The following is an 18,207-nucleotide window of genomic DNA, read 5'->3' on the forward strand; positions in this document are numbered from 1 at the left end:
CCGGTCCACGGTCCACAATATTCTTCGAAACCGATCCAATCCAAAAATCTTTTCAATTCAGTTCAAATGTTCACCCCTACTTGTGTCCATGAAAATTTGCATGTAATGCTTCTAGAGCATGAGACATGATTAATCTGTGCACAAAAGCGGATTCGTATCTCTTTAAAAAATAATAATAATAAATAAAAAAGGAATTTTTTTTTATCACTATCAACAAACTTTGGGTATATTCCTTTGACATTTACCAATTTTTATTATTTATAGAAAATAGCAAATTTGATGCCACCCCCACATCATGACACCTTCTCTGCATCAGCATCTCTGCATGGGTTAATGCCTTGTGCTATGAGAACTATAAAGAACCCTCACCATAGTTGTAATCCTCTATAACCCCCACCCACCCCACCCCTTACCCCTTCTCTTTTTCTCTTTATGTATATGTATAGATGATGATTACATATATATAAAAGTTTCATATATTGAAGGGATTTTACATTGACGCACCGCTTCATACATGGAAGGGGGTTTTCAGTGTCGACATTCCTTATCGCAAAGTAACCATTTTTAGCCCAAGAATCTGCTCTTTATAAATGGATTCATTCATCCAAACCGTAATCAACATTACTAGGGTTTTGTTTTTCGAAACAAAGCAATGCAGAAGTTAAACTCCTCTGATGAGATCAGCATTCTGGAACACGATTTGGTAAAGACTACAATTTACCCTTTCGTATCGTTTCATAATCACGAAAAAATAAAAAAAAAATTGTTCGAGTTCTTATTTCTTGAAATTACGCTGCATACCCACTTCAAATATTGATGGGATTTTGATTATTTAATCCGGGTTCTTGTTTATTTTGAGTTTCGTTTTGAGTTACGAAGAATCTTGGATTTCTTGATGATGTTCTTGAGGTTACACTTACGAAGAAGCATCAAGAAAAAATTCAAATCCAACTTTGTTTAATTTCGGACTTGTTTTTTTACTCATTTCTTGTGTAAAATGTCAATTGATTTTGCCCAATACGTGATTATTTTATACATGTATGTAGTGGTTCGAATTCTGTGCCCCTAATTGAATTATCAATTTTGTCCCCATTCTTTTTCCCCTTACTTTACATTGTACACTTTGATAAACACTAATATGCTTTAAACTGAATGAATTTTAACCTCTCCGATGTATAAATTAAAGAATCTTCACTTTAATGAGTATAATTTACAAGTTCAAATAAAGATCTACGTAATTGGTTTCTAGTTATTCATTATTGCCTCATTGGAAGATCCTAATGCTCTAACTTTTAATGACCTATTTATCGTCTAAAGTTACAAGTAATGAGCCAAAATCAAGATTATAAACTTTCTTTTTTATGTTGAACAAACCAAAAAATCGAGTGAAAGATCTGACTTTGTGATGAATCTTTTTTCTTGAATTGCAGGCTGAATTGAAGAAATCAAATAGGCTTGTAGATGACAACAACAATACTTCAACTATACTTAAGACTAGGCTTGAAAGACTGTTGAAGGAAAGAGAATTAAGAAAATCTTTAAAATCATGCAATGATCAAGATGTAAATAGTAATATTGTAGATGATCAGAATCAGATAATTACACCATTAACAGATAATTTGCCTACTGAAGAAGAATTGGTGAAAGGTCTTAAAGCAAGCAAACTGATTACTAATGAAAGTGAAAGAGAAGATAGAAGTCCTTTCAAACAACGGTTATTAGTTGTAGCCAATCGGCTTCCTGTTTCTGCAGTTAGAAAAGGTGATGCTTCTTGGCAACTTGAAGTAACTGTTGGAGGCTTAGTTAGTGCACTTTTGGGTAAGTTTTTGATTTTTTCCCCTTATTTCCTCACTTGGGTATGCATGAATTTACCTGAAAATAAGTTTTATAGTGTAAAAAACCTAAAGAATACTCTTTTGTAAGTTTTCTTTTTGTATTTTGTCAGTTGGGTAAGTTTTACAATGTAAAACAAGTAAAAAACAAATACTTTTAGGCTAGTTTTCTATTTTCTTATTGATATATAAAATTTTGTTATGTTGAAGGTATAACCGATTTTGAAGCAAAATGGATCGGATGGGCTGGAGTAACTGTACGTGATGAAATTGGCCGAAAATCTCTTACTGAAGCTTTAGCTGAAAAGGTTGAGTGTTTATAACTAATAATTACAAAAAGTCTTTCATATATGGCAATTTATTCATATGCAGAGATCATTTCCTGTTTTCTTTACAAAGATCTTGTTTCGTCTATGTTACATCACTTAATATCAACTCTTTATATCTACCAATTACAAAAAACACGATCTTTTATAGCATGCAAAGAGCCAAAGATACAATCTTTATAGCATTTTGTTGATATTACAAAACATTACACAAATTCTTTATACCTAATAGTTACAAAAAACCAATCTTTTACATAATTTTCTTGATACACACTGATGCATTCCTGTTTTTCTTGAAAAATATCGTGTTCATCTATATTACAAAACAAAGTGTCAAATCTTTATCGCTTACAATTACAAAGATACAATCTTTATATCATTTTGTTGATATTACAAAACATTACATAGAATCTTTATAACTAATAGTTACAAAAAACTGATCTTTTACACATTTTCTTGATACACACTTGTTAATCTATATTACAAAACAAAATGTCAAATCTTTATCGCTTACAATTACAAAGATACAATCTTTATATCATTTTGTTGATATTACAAAACATTACACAGAATCTTTATAACTAATAGTTACAAAAAAACCGATCTTTTACATCATTTTCTTGATACACAGAGATGCGTTCCTGTGTTCCTTGATGAAAATCTTGTGAATCTATACTACAACGGGTACTGCAACAACATCTTATGGCCACTCTTTCATTACTTGGGCCTCCCTCAAGAAGACAGCCTTGCAACAATTTGGAGTTTTCAATCACAATTTGAAGCCTACAAGAAAGCAAATCAATTGTTTGCAGATGTAGTAAAAGAACATTATCAAGATGGAGATATTGTTTGGTGTCATGATTACCATTTAATGTTTCTTCCTAAATGCTTAAAGGAACAAAATGAAAACATTAAAGTTGGCTGGTTTTTGCATACTCCATTTCCATCTTCTGAGATCTATAGAACAATGCCTTCAAGATCAGAATTGCTAATTGCAGTTCTTGCAGCAGATGTAGTCGGGTAATTACATAATATTTTCTTATCAAGACATTGTTCTTTGATAGTTTTCTTATTAAAAAAATATTCTCTTTTTTGTTTTTGTTTTGGTTTTAGGTTTCATACGTATGATTATGCAAGACATTTTGTGAGTGCATGTACTCGTATTCTTGGGCTTGAAGGTACTCCAGAAGGAGTTGAAGATCAAGGGAGACTCACTCGTGTAGCTGCAGTATGTTTACTTATAAATTATCTCCAGATTAAAAATTTGAAAAGTCAACCGAATTATCTATGAGGCTAAGAATTGGACTTGTGATTTGAAATCTGCAGTTTCCTATTGGGATTGATTCTGATAGATTTGTAAAAGCCATTGAACTCCCTCAAGTCAAGAATCATATAAAAGAATTCCAGGAAAGATTTGATGGTCGAAAGGTGAAATAAATAAATGATCTTTAGTTTACCCTTTTTTTTAATAATGGAAACAATATTTATAAAAAGTTGCACAAAATTTGAGATAATTAGTGTTTTAGGTAATGTTAGGAGTTGATCGGCTTGATATGATTAAGGGAATCCCACAAAAGCTATTGGCATTTGAAAAGTTTCTTGAAGATAATCCAAATTGGCAGGATAAAGTAGTCTTCGTGCAAATTGCTGTTCCAACAAGAACAGATGTTCTTGAGTGTATGTTTCACTATTTCAACCGATTTTTTTATATAAAAACGGTTTATTTATGGTTTTATTGTTTTTCTTAACAGATCAAAAACTTACATGTCAAGTTCATGAAATTGTTGGAAGGATTAATGGAAGATTTGGGACACTTACAACTGTCCCAATTCATCATTTGGTGCGTCTTTTTTTTATTCTACTGAAAAACGTGTTGTAGGTCCCATCTGGCTATGCATGATAGAACAGGTTGTACTGCTTTTTGACATGCAAATGAGCATGGGATTCGTGTTAATGAGACAAAAGTTGCAACTTTTTTACGTGGAGATTTTAACTTTCTTGAGTCATGTCTTATTTTCTTGTTTGATTTATCAAAAAATGTTGTAATGTTATTTATTGTGCATTCAACAGGATCGGTCTTTTGATTATCATGCCTTATGTGCACTATATGCTATAACGGGTATTGTTTTGATCTTCCTATACTATTTTATATTAATTGCCATTGAATTTATTAACATTTTTTGTGGTTTATATTTAGATGTGGCATTGATTACATCTCTAAGGGATGGAATGAATCTTGTGAGCTATGAATTCGTCGCCTGCCAAGCTTCAAAGAAAGGCGCCCTAATTCTAAGCGAGGTCATCATTCATCTTTAAAGACAAAAAAAAAATTGTATAATGCGTTTGTGTTTTTGTTGTATTGGACTTTAGACTGAGACTAGATCTAGTATCATGTAGGACAAAAATTGCAACTTTTTCTCCTACCTAAAAAGGTGGAACAAAACGGTGCATCCTTGTGCTGTTTTTGGTATGAACTGAACTTAGACCGATAAACAGATAGATTGTTGAGGTCAAATAGGACAAAAATTTCAACTTTTTCTCTTGTACTGTTTTTAGCATGCGTTGGACTTAGACTGACTGACCGACAAACTGTTGATGTCAAAGAGGACAAAAAATGCAACCTTTTGTCCTAACTGAAAAGTAGAACAAGATGGGACGGTACTAGCGCTCGATACCTTGTTTGTGCAAAAGGACATGAATGCCCTTCTCATCCTCTTTTTATTGAAAATAACCCTAGGAAAGCTTGTGTAGTCTCATTCATGTATTTTTCTTTTTAGCTTTTTTTTCTTTCCATATTTAACCTTTTTCTATTTTACATATATCTAGTTTGCAGGAGCTGCACAGTCTCTCGGGGCAGGAGCAATTTTGGTAAATCCATGGAATGTAACTGAAGTAGCTTTTGCGATTGCTTACGCCCTAAACATGCCATCCGAAGAGAGAGAAAAACGACATCATCATAATTACGTTCATGTCACTACTCATACATCTCAAGAATGGGCCGAAACTTTCATTAGGTTTGTATTTCATTTTATTTTTTACTTTTTCCATTCTTTTTTATTAAATAATTTATTTACCTTTTTACCCTTGCAGCGAACTCAACGATATGGTTGTTGAAGCTCAACTTAGAACAACACAAATTCCACCTTTACTTCAAACCGAACACACAATCGAACGTTACATGCGCTCCAATAACCGTTTACTCATTCTGGTATCCTTTCTTCCCAACTTTTTTTTTGACCAAAACGCCCCCCGTTTTATTATCTTTTTATGAAATTCGGGCACTTGATAGGGGTTTAATGTGACATTAACCGAACCCGTGAATGCACCGGATAGACGCGTGGATCAGTTTAAAGAAATGGAAAGTAAATTGCATCCTGAATTAAAAGAACCTTTGAAGAGGCTTTGTAATGATCCAAAGACAACGGTTGTGGTGTTAAGTGGAAGCCATCGATCCGTTCTTGATAAGGTGTTTCTTTTTTTTTTCTTTTTTTTTTTTTGGGTGATTTGACTTTTGTTGACTTGATAATTTTGCAGAACTTTGATGAGTATAATGTATGGCTTGCGGCTGAACATGGTGTGTTTGTTAGAACGGGGAATAAAAAATGGTTACAAAATTTATCTGATAATATAAACATGGATTGGGTTGAAAGTGTTAAGCATGTTTTTGAGTATTTTACTGAGCGGACCCCACGCTCGTATTTCGAGCTCCGTGAGACTTCAATTGTTTGGAATTATAAGTACGCAGGTAAAAAACAAATTGTCTAATGTCTACTGTGTCTACTCTGTACTATATAGTATAACTTATATTGGTCTACTGACACTGTTAAAGATATCGAGTTTGGGAGACTACAAGCGAAGGACATGTTGCAGCATTTGTGGACGGGGCCCATATCAAATGCATCGGTGGAAGTGGTCCAAGGTGGGCGGTCTGTGGAGGTTCGGGCCCATGGTGTGACTAAGGTTGGGAATTTTTTACTTTGGCTTTTAATTTTATGGATTGATCTTGTTAAACAGTGTTGATCTTTTTTGCAAAATATTTTTAGGGTGCAGGGATAAGTGGCATTTTAGGACAAGTTATACATGATAAAAATATGAAGGATCCGATTGACTATGTGTTGTGTGTTGGCCACTTTCTTCCCAAGGTATGTTTCTTGTAGAAAATACTTAATTTATCGGTAAATACATTAATAATTTAACATTTGGGATATTGGTTATTAATTTTTTTTCCTTATTATAATAGTTGAAGTTGATATTGTTATGATTGAAAATGTCTGTATATACATGCAAAAATTGGATCTTAATTTGATTAAGTAATTATATTTTTACCCTTACAGGATGAAGATATTTACACATTTTTCGAGCCTGAGCTTCCAGCTGCAACACCAACTCCGACCCACTCAAGTTTAGGGAGTCCGGGCAACGAGTTTTCTCCAAATCATTCTGCTCGGAGGACGGGATCCGGGGGATATTCCGTTTCAGCTTCTGATAGTGAAGACTGGGGCTCGAACGGGAAGCGAAGCAGCAACACCACCATGGATGCACACAACAAGGGTCCATCGGTTCTCGATCTTCAGGGTGACAACTACTTCTCGTGTGCAGTTGGAAGGAAGAGGTCTACTGCAAGGTATCTTTTGAATTCATCGGCTGATGTGGTGACTCTGTTGAAAAAACTGGCAGATTGATTGATTGATTGATTGATCTGATTGTGGGAAGATGATGGATGATAGATACATATAATATTATATGTGTAGAGGTTTTTGTGGTCTTTTTGTGAAACTGTGTCGTTTTTAGGTTTTTTGATGAGGGCTATTTTTTTTTTTGAAGAACGAGATCTTATGGTGGTTTTTACAGTTATGTTTTTGCTAGCTTGCTTGATCGTTAATGGCAGCTGGTACCACTTCGTTCTTGATGATTTTAAGGTTTTTGATATAATAAAACTTCGTTTTTCTTTTTTATTTTTCTTAAAGTCAACTAAATTGTGTTTCATGTATGAAAAACCCGGTCTTTTTTATAGTTATGTGTGGAAGTTATTGATCCCTATAGCTTTTTTGGTTTTGATTTTTGTTAATTTTATTTAACAAAACTTTTTTTAAACATGTGTTTGTGAAATATTTTATGAACATTAAATAGACTATCTTCAGAAGGTTTTTTTTTAGAATGAACTAATTTACCATTATGTTTGTGTAATAAATTCCAAAATTCTATATAATTTGTTGTTTTTCAAACACAAGTATATTTTAAAATATATAGAATAATAGCTATGTGGTGTCTTATTTTCAAACAAAAACAAAATAAAATCATTATATGTATAGTTGTAAAATAGATTACAATAAAAATACTTAATATTAAAAATTAGGGAAGTTTTTGAAAAAATTCTAATATTTTGGGTTAATTTACAGTTTAATTTCAACTTTTATTTTTAACAAAAAAAGTCCGATTATTTTGTATTTTGCTGAAATTAACGAAATAGTCATTATTCTATTATTTTTTCAACATAAAATGACAGATTATCGTATAAAATTAGATAGTTAGATTTTTTTTTGTTTAAAAAATAAATATCAGGATTAAAACGTAAACTAATAGAAAATATTAGAACTTTATCAAAAATTTCCCTAAAAATTAAAATAAAATAATTAATTAGTCGAAAAAAATAATGAAAATTTGAGGGTTAAATACAATCAAAAAAGTAAAATATAGCATTGTTGCACAAAAGGTTAAATTTTGTGTGAACGGTCAGGTTAGTGGTTAGAGTTAGTATCACGAAATCGTCAACCTTTAGACCATTCGGTACGGGTCCAACGAGAAGCAACAGGGGGTGAGGTGGCACCCCTCAACGGCGTTATGATACGGGGAACACCCCCCCCCCCCCCCCCCCCACCTTGTTGCATATTGTCATGGAAAATATCGTTGCATCTTGTTGGCGTTGTGACGAATTGAAACGGGGGAAAACCAACTTTTTTTTTTTTTTTCTTTTGGTGTTGCATCTTATTGCTCATTTCCCCACTTGGTGTTATAACACCACTTGCTTATGTGGCATGTGAAGTGGTGTTGCACCTTGTTGCCCACAGCCAATACTCTTAGATTAGAACTCGAAACTTTTAATTTAAGAGGCAAAACCTCTATTAAATGAGTTAATCCCACATTGGCTGCACAAAAGATTAATTGCAGAAAAAAAAAAAAAAAAAAAAAAAAAAAACATTTATTAAAATATGAATGATCGATAATAATAACCGAAAAATTACCGTCTTCGATGGTAAAAGAAACATTTTATGAAGTTGATTCTATACTATTAACATCTCAAAAAACTTCTCTTAGGGATGCAATACGACTATATTTAGCAACAGTATAAAACAATTTAATCTTATATTTCTCATGTCTCTTTCTTCCGTTACAAATTTCAACTCATTCAAGTTTTGTACGTTTATTAGCAATTCAATAAAACCCAACACTTTCTTAGAAAATATTATTATTTATAAGAACTTATTATTAACTTTTTTTTTTTTTTTTTTTTTTTTTTTTTTTTTTGAAAGGGATCTTCCCTAACGAGGGTTTCCGGGCCAGCTTTCGCGCACCGACTAATCCCCTGCTGCAAACATAAAGCTTTGCTTCATGCCCTGGAGTCACTGCAGGCGAACCTCCATGGCCACAAGGGCTGAGTGGTGCCAGGATTTGAACATGGGTCAATAGGTTATCCACCATATCTTCCACATGCCTTACCAAATCACCACAACCCAAGTGGTTAACTTATTATTAACTTTAAGATTGAAACAAACAAAAAAAAAACTTTATATCATTATAAAATATAAACTTTTACTATTTCTACTTATTTATGATTGTAAGAAAAAGTATTAATTTTTATTTATACAAAAAAATTTACAGATTTTCACATAATTCATGTTATTATCAAAATAAAGTCTAATGATGACTATTTAAGGTTGGCTATAAAACATTAAATAAAGTCACCAAGAATGGAGAAGACACAAATGGAGAAAGAGAAAACAACCCTTATGATATAACCCCAAATATAATTTTATGTTGTTTATTTATCTCGAAATGATATCAAAGTTTAATAATTTTTGTCCCTTCATTTTTCGTTATATATTTTCATTATATTTAATAAATTGCCCCTCAGTTTTAAGTTATATATTTTCATTCACCAATTATGTTGTAAGTGTGTAACGTCCTAAATTTTAGAGTAAAAATTTTATTTTTAAAATAGAATAAACACGGTTTATTAGTAAAGTTACATTCAAATCAAATCAATTGTTTATAAACTATTATCCAAAAATTAGAATTATAAGGAAGACAATGTGGATTCTTGAATGATAAAACTATTGATGTGGATCTACAGTCTCACATTCATAAACCGGTAAGTACTTAAAAAACATTTAATATGTAAAGTCAATATTTGTTGTGAGACGACGAACCTCAGTTAGTGTCTTAGATTGAGAATCTTCTGTAAATAGCGAATGTCATCAAGACTTCGTTATCTAATGTATTTACTAGGCATTTTAGTGGTTCACATTTTAATGTCGAGTCCTAGTATTTTTTTGTGTCTGTGAGTACCCTATAAATCTGGTAAGTACTGTACAGAGTCGTAACATCTTTTGCACACATGTACGCTTTGAGCTTTCTCTCATAAGCGATTCTCTTGTACTCATTTCAGAATATATTGGAGCTGAAACTAGATCTTATTTAGATCCTGTTGGTCAATCTTACTTTGATTTTACTTCAATTGACTGAAACATAAAACAAGCATACTTTCAATTGGTATTAGAGCAGGAATCTACATATCGATAGAAGAATCCTTTTCACGTCTTCATCTTATTGAATCGTTCCTTTTGATTCAATTATTCCGCAAGATTGAAACATAATTCTTCGTTTGATTGATTGTGATTAAACGATTATGCGTTTGCTTTTCTTAATTGATTTTGCATCCAATTTATTTATGTTCAAAGATAATCCTTGAACGTCAACACCATGATGAACTATGCGAACCTACTTAGATTGCTACAAAAGTTCCAATGTTGCTTCCAGAGTACTACGATCAATGGGTGGATCGTATGAAAGACTATCTCAATGGAATCGACGAAGATCTTTGGAGATTCATCGAAACTGGACCGTATCATGTTGATTTGTTTTAGGCTGTTGGAAATGCAGGTGTTGCCGAGGACATGATTACTCAAGGCAACAAGAAGAAGGCGAATGACAAAAGATGTCTTGGTGGACTGCGAGGAGCTCTCCCACCAGTTGTTTAAAATTATGTTCGAGGTTTCATGATAGGAAGGAGAGTTGGGATACTTTAAAAGAGAAGTACCAAGGGAACGAAAGAACCAAAAAGAGCTCTATGGCGCAATTCTTGTTAAAATTAGCTGATTTTAAGCAAAAGGAGAGTGAGACTATTAAAGCGTATTACGAAAGGTTGAATGAGCTCATCTTTAAGTGAAACAGATATAGAGTAGATCATATAACTTTGGAGTTCAATATCACCTTCATTTTGGGACTAAGAAAGGAATGGAGAAATATTTGTCTCAGGATCAAGATTCGGGAGAATTTGAACACCTACTCTTTGTTGAGTCTCTATAACATACTGAAAGCACATGAGTCAGAAGTAAAAGATATAGCTGAAGAGAACAAAATGAATTTTGGAGGTTCAATAACACTAGTCTCCAAGACAACTTCAAAAGAGAAAGAAGGTGAAGAAGGTTTTCTACTCAACTCTAATGACGAAGTTGTTGCTTATTACTTTAATAATAGGGTAAAGAAGTTCTACATGAAGCCAATTAGTGGAAATTTAAAAAACAATTCAGAGAAGAAGCCAATGACGAACTCTGGTGCTGAACAAAAAGGTGTTGAGAAAGTAGAGAGGTGAAGAGAAGAAGATTGAGAAAAAGCTGAAAGGTGATTTCGGTTACAATTGTAACTATTGTAATGGATATACCCATCTATCAAATGACAACATGTTAAGGATGAGGGACGAGGAGAAGAAACAGAAAGTGAAGGATGAGGCATACCACTCAATGAAAATAGAATAACTTCAAAGTATAAGACTCTTTCCTTGGTGGCAAAGGTTGTTGTTGATGATGAAGGGGCATATTAAATACGACCCTCTGGCTTTGATGACGAAGAAATGTGTCATCCAACTCATGGAGTCATGTTTGAAAAAGATGAAGAGGGCCATTATGGAGGATAGAGCTTTTTTAGTGATGCGGATGAAGATAGTGATTGTGATGAAATGGATAATGAGAAATGAGAAGAGAATGAAGAACAGGATGAGAAGCTGACTGGAAGGTGCTTCGTGACCACTGCCCAAAGTCTCCAATGACTGCACATGTACGTGATCTTCTTGTTTCTCTTAATGTTCCTTTAAATTCTTACAATGCTATTTTATCCGACTTTTATGATACTTGCTATTACCTGAATGATATGATGATCTCTATGAGTAGCGAAATGGAGATATCTAAGACCTTACTTTATGAAGCATGTAATAAGTTGGAGGAGAAGAATAGTAGAATAGAAGGCTTAGAGTTAAAAGTTACGAACATTATGACTGATATGGTTTCTATTCGTATGGACAATAACATGTTGGTAAAACCAAGAAATATCTATTGTAATACCACTAAGCGCATGTACCGAAAACTGACTACCTTTATCATTCATTGGAAATATGTAAAGAGCAACATAGGAAGCTACTCCGTTTATAACTTTGAAAAGAGAATTAGTGGACGGGACTACTTTTGATTGTGAAAGTAAAGTAGCTGTAACACTCAAAAATTACAAAATTTAAAATTTTCAAAAATCAACCATTCATCATCATTGTTTACAAAATATCTATTATTTTCAAAGTATTATTTCAAATCAGAGTTTTTTCCCCAAGATCCAGTGATAAAACAGAAAGTTGTGTACGATCACGCCATCGTCTTCCCACGCTCCTCGGAAGTACCTGAAACCACACACTAAAATTGTAAGATAAAGCTTAGTAAGTTCCCCCAAAGTACCACCATACAAAATATAATCAAACAAATATCAAGTCCACAACCTCCTGGTCGGATTACCCCTGACCCACAACCTTACGGTTGGAATGCCCTGGCCTACAACCTTACGGTTGGAATGCCCAATACATAACAGGTCCACAACCTCCTGGTTGGATTACCCCTGGCCTACAACCTTATGGTTAGAATGCCCTGGCCGACAAACTTGATAGACCCAAAAATGTAACACCCTAAACCTGGTATGTCTTGAAACCCTCAAGAATTTACGTTTTAGCATAATTGGTCCCTTGAGTACGTTGGGCATACCTATGAGTACGCTTAGCGTACTCTGCATGAATGATCGTGGAGGAGCTTCATATACGCTGGGCGTATGTGAGGGTACGCCGGGCGTACACATCAGCGGGTCAAAACCCTAAATCTCGGACTTGTCCCCTATTTAATCATCTTTTAACCTTTTGGACCAAACCCTATCAGCCTCTTGAGCCTCTTTTCATCTACCTTCAGCTGTGATATTGTGTTTGAGAGCTTTGAGCTTATGGAGAGGGTTCTTAGTGGCCATTTTAGAGTTCTTTCATGAAGAAGAGATGGTTATACAAGCTTGGAACGAGTTGGTGCTTCAAGATCCTGCATAATAGTCATCTTGCAAAGCTTCTGGAGGTATAAAGCTTGCACCTTTCCATCTTAACCACTAGATCTAGTTAGGGTTTCTAGTTTGGTCCCTTTTGTTGATTTGGACCTTTTCGTGGGAGTTAAGCAACTCTAGAGAATGGAAATGACAGATCTGAGGTCGCTTAGTCCTATTTCAACACAAAACTGGAGTCTTGGTGGAAGTATTGGCCTCATGTATGTGTTAAAGACCTTAGAAAGGTCTTAATGGGGATGTTGGGTATTTATGAAGCATGCAAAGGCATAAAGTTTCCAACTTTATGCCTTAGGATGTATTAAACAACTCAGATCTGGCTTTTAGACGTAAAGGAATCGGGTATTAAGCACTTAATGGAGAAAGTGCTTAATTTGGAAGGACGCTGGGCGTACTCAATGTATGTTGCATGTAGTCCTTATGACCCCAGTACACTGCGCGTACCAAAATGGTACGCCGAGCATATACGTTACAGATTGGGCCAAATATGTTTTGGGGCTTTGAGCTTTTGGGCCTCATTTTGGTATTTAGATTAGTTTCATTATGTGAATTATGGGCTATTTCATCTGTTATGGGCCAATGATATATTGGTTGTGACTTATTGGGCCAAGACGCCCATTAGTAATTGTTGGACTTGGATTTTGGGCCCATTAGCCAGGGAAGGATAATTGGGCCTCATGGATGGGTTTGGAGTTGAGTTTTCCCTTGGTTAATCTAAGGTCCTAACACTGATTATTATTATTATTATTCAGCTCGAGAGGATTTAGACTATTAGGAGAGCAGCTTTCGTATTCAGCAGACAGAGGTGAGTATCCTCACCATACCAATGGGTCTAAGGCACCAAGGTCGGACCATTTCATGATGTGTAGTATCTTAGCAGTAATGGTATATGGTATAATGATAGATATGAGCTAGGAAGTATGTTAGCATTATATGTGGTATGTTGGCATCGAAGACCATGGGGGAGCCCATGGCATCCTTGAGTAAGACCCTAGGGACGAGCCCATGGCATCCCTAGTTGATGTGTGCATGGATTATGTGTTTTGTATAACTGTTTAGCTAGTATGTTATATTATATGTTTTGGTGTGTGGTATGCTCTGGGGAACTCAATAAGCATTTTGTTACATGTTGTTGAATTGTTTCAGGTACATCCGAGCCCAAGGGCACGAGTAAGGTGTGATGGCGTGACGTGCACTCTATCTCTATCTTTTAATGTTAGGTCTTGGGAACACTCTGATGATTTGAATAATTTGTAATGAATCGTTGGTTTGAAAACAATTGAGTTGGGATTTCACGGTTTATGCAACTATGTTTTATTAATTAAAAGTGAAAAAAATTCTTTAAAATTTGGGTCGTTACAAGAAAACTCTGGTATCTGCCCCCGGACAATAAAAACAACCTCAACATGAATCATCTCCCTAACCTAGTCCTCAGTCAACCCTGACCTATCATGGCCACTTGCCCCGACTCTTGATCTGGATACTGACCCAAATCGCCTCGTAACCACCATACTGAAAATAAACCAGAAAATATTCAACCCTCTGAAATTATTCAACCCTGGTCACATGTGACTTAACATATTCATCTAGTAGTTAACTCCCATCACTCGAAGTCCCACAAAGCACAAAGTAAGAAACATTCAGATAACGCAAAAATCAAACCAAACAATCTATTCTATCCTCTTATAAACCGATTGTAACATCCCAAAATTCAAGACCAAAATTTTCATTTTTAATTAAGTTATTATAAAACCAATAATATATAAACATCTATAACAACATCCCATGTCAAAACCCAAAGTCTTAATAATCAAAACGTGTTATCATAAAGCAATATCAGAGTGTAATCCCAAAGATCTCATGTTCGGAAAACATAGGGTGATGCGCTACGATCGCCAGCTCGTTTCCTTTGAAAACGAAGTACCTGAAACCAAAAATGAAAATCGTAAGCATGAAGCTTAGTGAGTTCCCCAAATACCACATACCATACATATCAACATACTGCCTAGCATATCTCGGTGTTGGCCTACCCCTTCGGTCTTTTTCAACCAGATACTATCTACCATATAATCATATATTGTTATACACAACCATGAGCAACACATATCTCATAATCAATAAAGATGCTATGTGCCAAACATAGTCTTGTCATTATGCCACGGGCCGCCACATGGTCTTTCTTGCCAAGCATGGGGCCACCCACTCGGTCTTAAAGACAAGTGCCAAGAGCCACCTCTTGGTGTTCCATGAAAGCATCACAAAGACAACTAGCATACATACTACTCTACTTAGCAAATCAACATACAGTATACCAAGAGTCATCTCCTGGTCTTTCATACATAATGCCTAGGGCTAACTGTCAGGTCTTCCTACCATACATAATACCATACAGTGTGCCAAGAGCCACCTCCTAGTCTTTCATACATATTTCCTATGGATAATCCCCGAGACTTCCTACCATAGATAAACCAAATAGGCCGGAAATGGTGCCTTCGACCCATACAAACAGTGAGGAGACTCACCTTGCACTACTGAAGTCTTGCAGATAACCTCTGACTACTAACTAGTAATTCCCTGAACTACTGATCCTTTGGCTCCCCAAGCTATCAATGCCAAAATAACACTTAGACCAAAAAACTCTCAAAAGTCAAGCTAGGTCAAAGTCAAAGTCAACGGTCAAAGTCAATGCTTTAAGTTGACTCAACTCACCAAGTTGACCTATCAACTCGCCGAGTTCTAAAACTCAGAATTCTGAATTTGCGAACCAACTCATCGAGTCAGCCCCAGACTGGCCAAGTTCCCTGGCTACCGATGGCCGCGATCTATCGCATCAACTCGTCGAGTCATTCCTCAGACTCGTCGAGTTCTACCATAACAGGATCGAGATAACCCACATCGACTCGTTGAGTTCCTCCCTAGACTCGCCGAGTCCCTTAGTCTGTTGGGCTATCTTAATAGATTAAGCCACTATTCCGTAGATCCAAGCTCCAAACTTTGAACATACTCCGGAAATGACCTTAGAAGGGTAAAGTTTCCAACTTTACCCGTTAATACCCTTACTTAATGGGTTTTCACTCAAACCCTAACTCTTAAGGACCTAGATCTTGGTCCACAAACCACCCATACTCTAAACTACTACATCCAAACATAGATCTGGCCGAAAAGATCTCATAAACATGCAAAGCTTCTGCCCCTTTCCCTCCATGTATGGCCTTTTTAGCTAAAAAGGCCAAAAGAACACTATATTGCTTGCATGGGGACTCCTATGGCATAAAGTTTGCACCTTTATGCCATAACAGTCCTTAATGGTTCCAGATCTAAAAATATAACCCTTTGGGATGTCCATTCATCACATGCTAAGATACTTGGACCAAAAACCCTCATAAAGTGACAAAGAAAAGATCTATCAAGCTATTAAGCAAGGTTGAGACTTACTTACTAGAAAATGAAGAGGACGCGAAGTTATTTATGGATCTACTAGCTTCCTTCTGAATCTCTAAGCTTCCTCTCTTCTTTACAAGCTCTAAACACACAAGATACTCTTAAAAATGGCTCACAAGCATTACGATTTCATGGATCTGGGTTTGGGACTTGGGGAATGGAAATGAGGCTGATAGGAGGATAATAAGATGCTTAAATATGGTACAAAGACCCGAATATAGGGTTTCCCACAGCCGAACCAACTCACCGAGATGGTCCCTCGACTCATTGAGTAAGTCACTCCACCCGCATCCTAAAATTCACTCCTACTTGTCGAGTTATTTCCCTGGACTCAACCAATAGACCTCTTGATTTGGAGTCTTTCTTTCCTTAATTGGCCTTCTGGATTGCGAGTGTTGCAACTCTCCCTGACTTAAAATAGACTTCATCCTCGAAGTCCTATGAAATCCTCTATCACAGATACATCTCACGCACCCAACCCGCGGGTTAACTCCTACCTATCATGAACCATCTGATGAATTCTACACTAGCGACACCCGTGATCCTAAGGTATAACCGTCACTCCTCACATTTAGTCACCTTCCCAAGGCAACTGAAACTAACTACTAGGACCTTCCAAACCGACAAGGAATTAATCCTGACTGTCATGCTGAGAACTACTTCTATTATTCCAAGATTTGAAATCTATAACGGTTTATCTCCCAGACGTTCCGCCTAGGCTTTCACAACTGTCGTGCCAAGACCTCATCGAGCAACTGACTGACTACATGCACACTCCCCAATACTGATTATCTCAATGCTATCACCGGAACAAAATCCCTATCCATAACTAGCTGTAGCATACTGATACTGGACAGAAGACTCAAATAATCCTTCGAGTAGAAGATTCATCCCCAAAATGGTTAGACTCATACGAGAGCTGCGTAATAGGGTCAAACCCATTACTCTAAGATTATTCAATCCATATTTAAGGTACTTAGTACCTTCGTTCGGTGAACTAATCCTCACACAATATTCCTCACATTACCCCTTCTATCCGAACATCATGTTATCTCTTATCTACCTTCGGGATGAACCAAGACTACCCTGCACCCAACTGATCTGTCGTCACTTGGAATACCGAACTCCCACCGACTTTTGAACCAAAGCATAATCTCTCAGTCGCTCCAATGACTTCCGAATAATACTTTGCTATCGGTACTACTCTATCCTTATTGCTACTCATGGCTCTAGCATTCCTGCTGATCCTCCTGATCGTACTGTCTGACTACTTATTTCCAGTAAATCTACTACATAAGGTGAATGCTATCATAACTGTTGTAGTCTTACATCACACTTGGTCTCTAACGACCTACCACTTTCCGAATCCAATCATAATATGGCCTACTTATAAATCTATACGGTTGTCCTACCTTGGTTAAATCCCTCTAAAGAAATCCCTGAGCGAATCACGCATTTGCCACATTCGCATTGTTAAATAGGAACCGGCGAATGCTACAGGCCACCCCACAGTCTTACTATACCGATATACCAACGACTAGCTAACGGACTCTATGGGCCACCCCACAGTCTTACTATACCCATGTACCCATGGCTAACTATCAAATGCTACGGGCCACCCCACAGTCTTACTATACACACATACCAATGGCTAACTAACCAATGTTACAGGCCACCCCACAATCCTTCAACGTTTCTACTCTTTTTTGCCAACTAGTGAATGCCACATGCCACCCCCATAGTCTTACAACACTTCTACGCTATTTGCCAACTAATGCCACAGGTCACCCCGCAATCTTATCATATTTCTCATACTATCTGACCACTGGTGAATGCTACGACTATCCCGCAGTCTTACAACACCTTCCACACTGACTTGCTGCTAGTGAATGCTATGGCTAACCCACAATCTTACAACACTTTCCAAAGTCGGGCATACGCACCCGACCTAATGATCCAGCTGAAAGCCTGTCTGG

The 18,207-nt window shown here is 36.0% G+C and overlaps 1 protein-coding gene across 1 annotated transcript; it reads left to right on the plus strand.

Annotated features, from left to right (window-relative positions):
• The first annotated feature begins 652 nt into the window (after positions 1 to 652).
• LOC145004819 (alpha,alpha-trehalose-phosphate synthase [UDP-forming] 1-like) lies at positions 653 to 6,843 on the plus strand. Its single transcript, XM_078963819.1, has 17 exons — positions 653 to 703; positions 1,431 to 1,818; positions 2,043 to 2,140; positions 2,790 to 3,178; positions 3,272 to 3,386; positions 3,485 to 3,586; positions 3,685 to 3,835; positions 3,910 to 3,998; positions 4,229 to 4,277; positions 4,356 to 4,456; positions 4,985 to 5,172; positions 5,249 to 5,366; positions 5,448 to 5,624; positions 5,693 to 5,903; positions 5,988 to 6,118; positions 6,202 to 6,300; positions 6,493 to 6,843. The coding sequence occupies exons 1-17, from the start codon at positions 653 to 655 to the stop codon at positions 6,838 to 6,840; spliced, it is 2,805 nt and encodes a 934-aa protein (XP_078819945.1). The 3' UTR covers positions 6,841 to 6,843.
• Positions 6,844 to 18,207: the final 11,364 nt, after the last annotated feature.

Source organism: Lactuca saligna, chromosome 7, assembly GCF_052625555.1.
Source record: "Lactuca saligna cultivar CGN05327 chromosome 7, ASM5262555v1, whole genome shotgun sequence".
In the NCBI taxonomy this organism is placed as follows: Eukaryota; Viridiplantae; Streptophyta; class Magnoliopsida; order Asterales; family Asteraceae; genus Lactuca; species Lactuca saligna.

Bases quoted from the DNA above. Each gene is read 5' to 3' on its own strand.
- LOC145004819 (XM_078963819.1), top strand. From the start codon at position 653: ATGCAGAAGTTAAACTCCTCTGATGAGATCAGCATTCTGGAACACGAT. The intron at 3,587-3,684 runs GTGAAATAAATA...TTAGTGTTTTAG, and splicing joins AAAGATTTGATGGTCGAAAG to GTAATGTTAGGAGTTGATCG. The intron at 5,367-5,447 runs GTATCCTTTCTT...GGCACTTGATAG, and splicing joins ATAACCGTTTACTCATTCTG to GGGTTTAATGTGACATTAAC.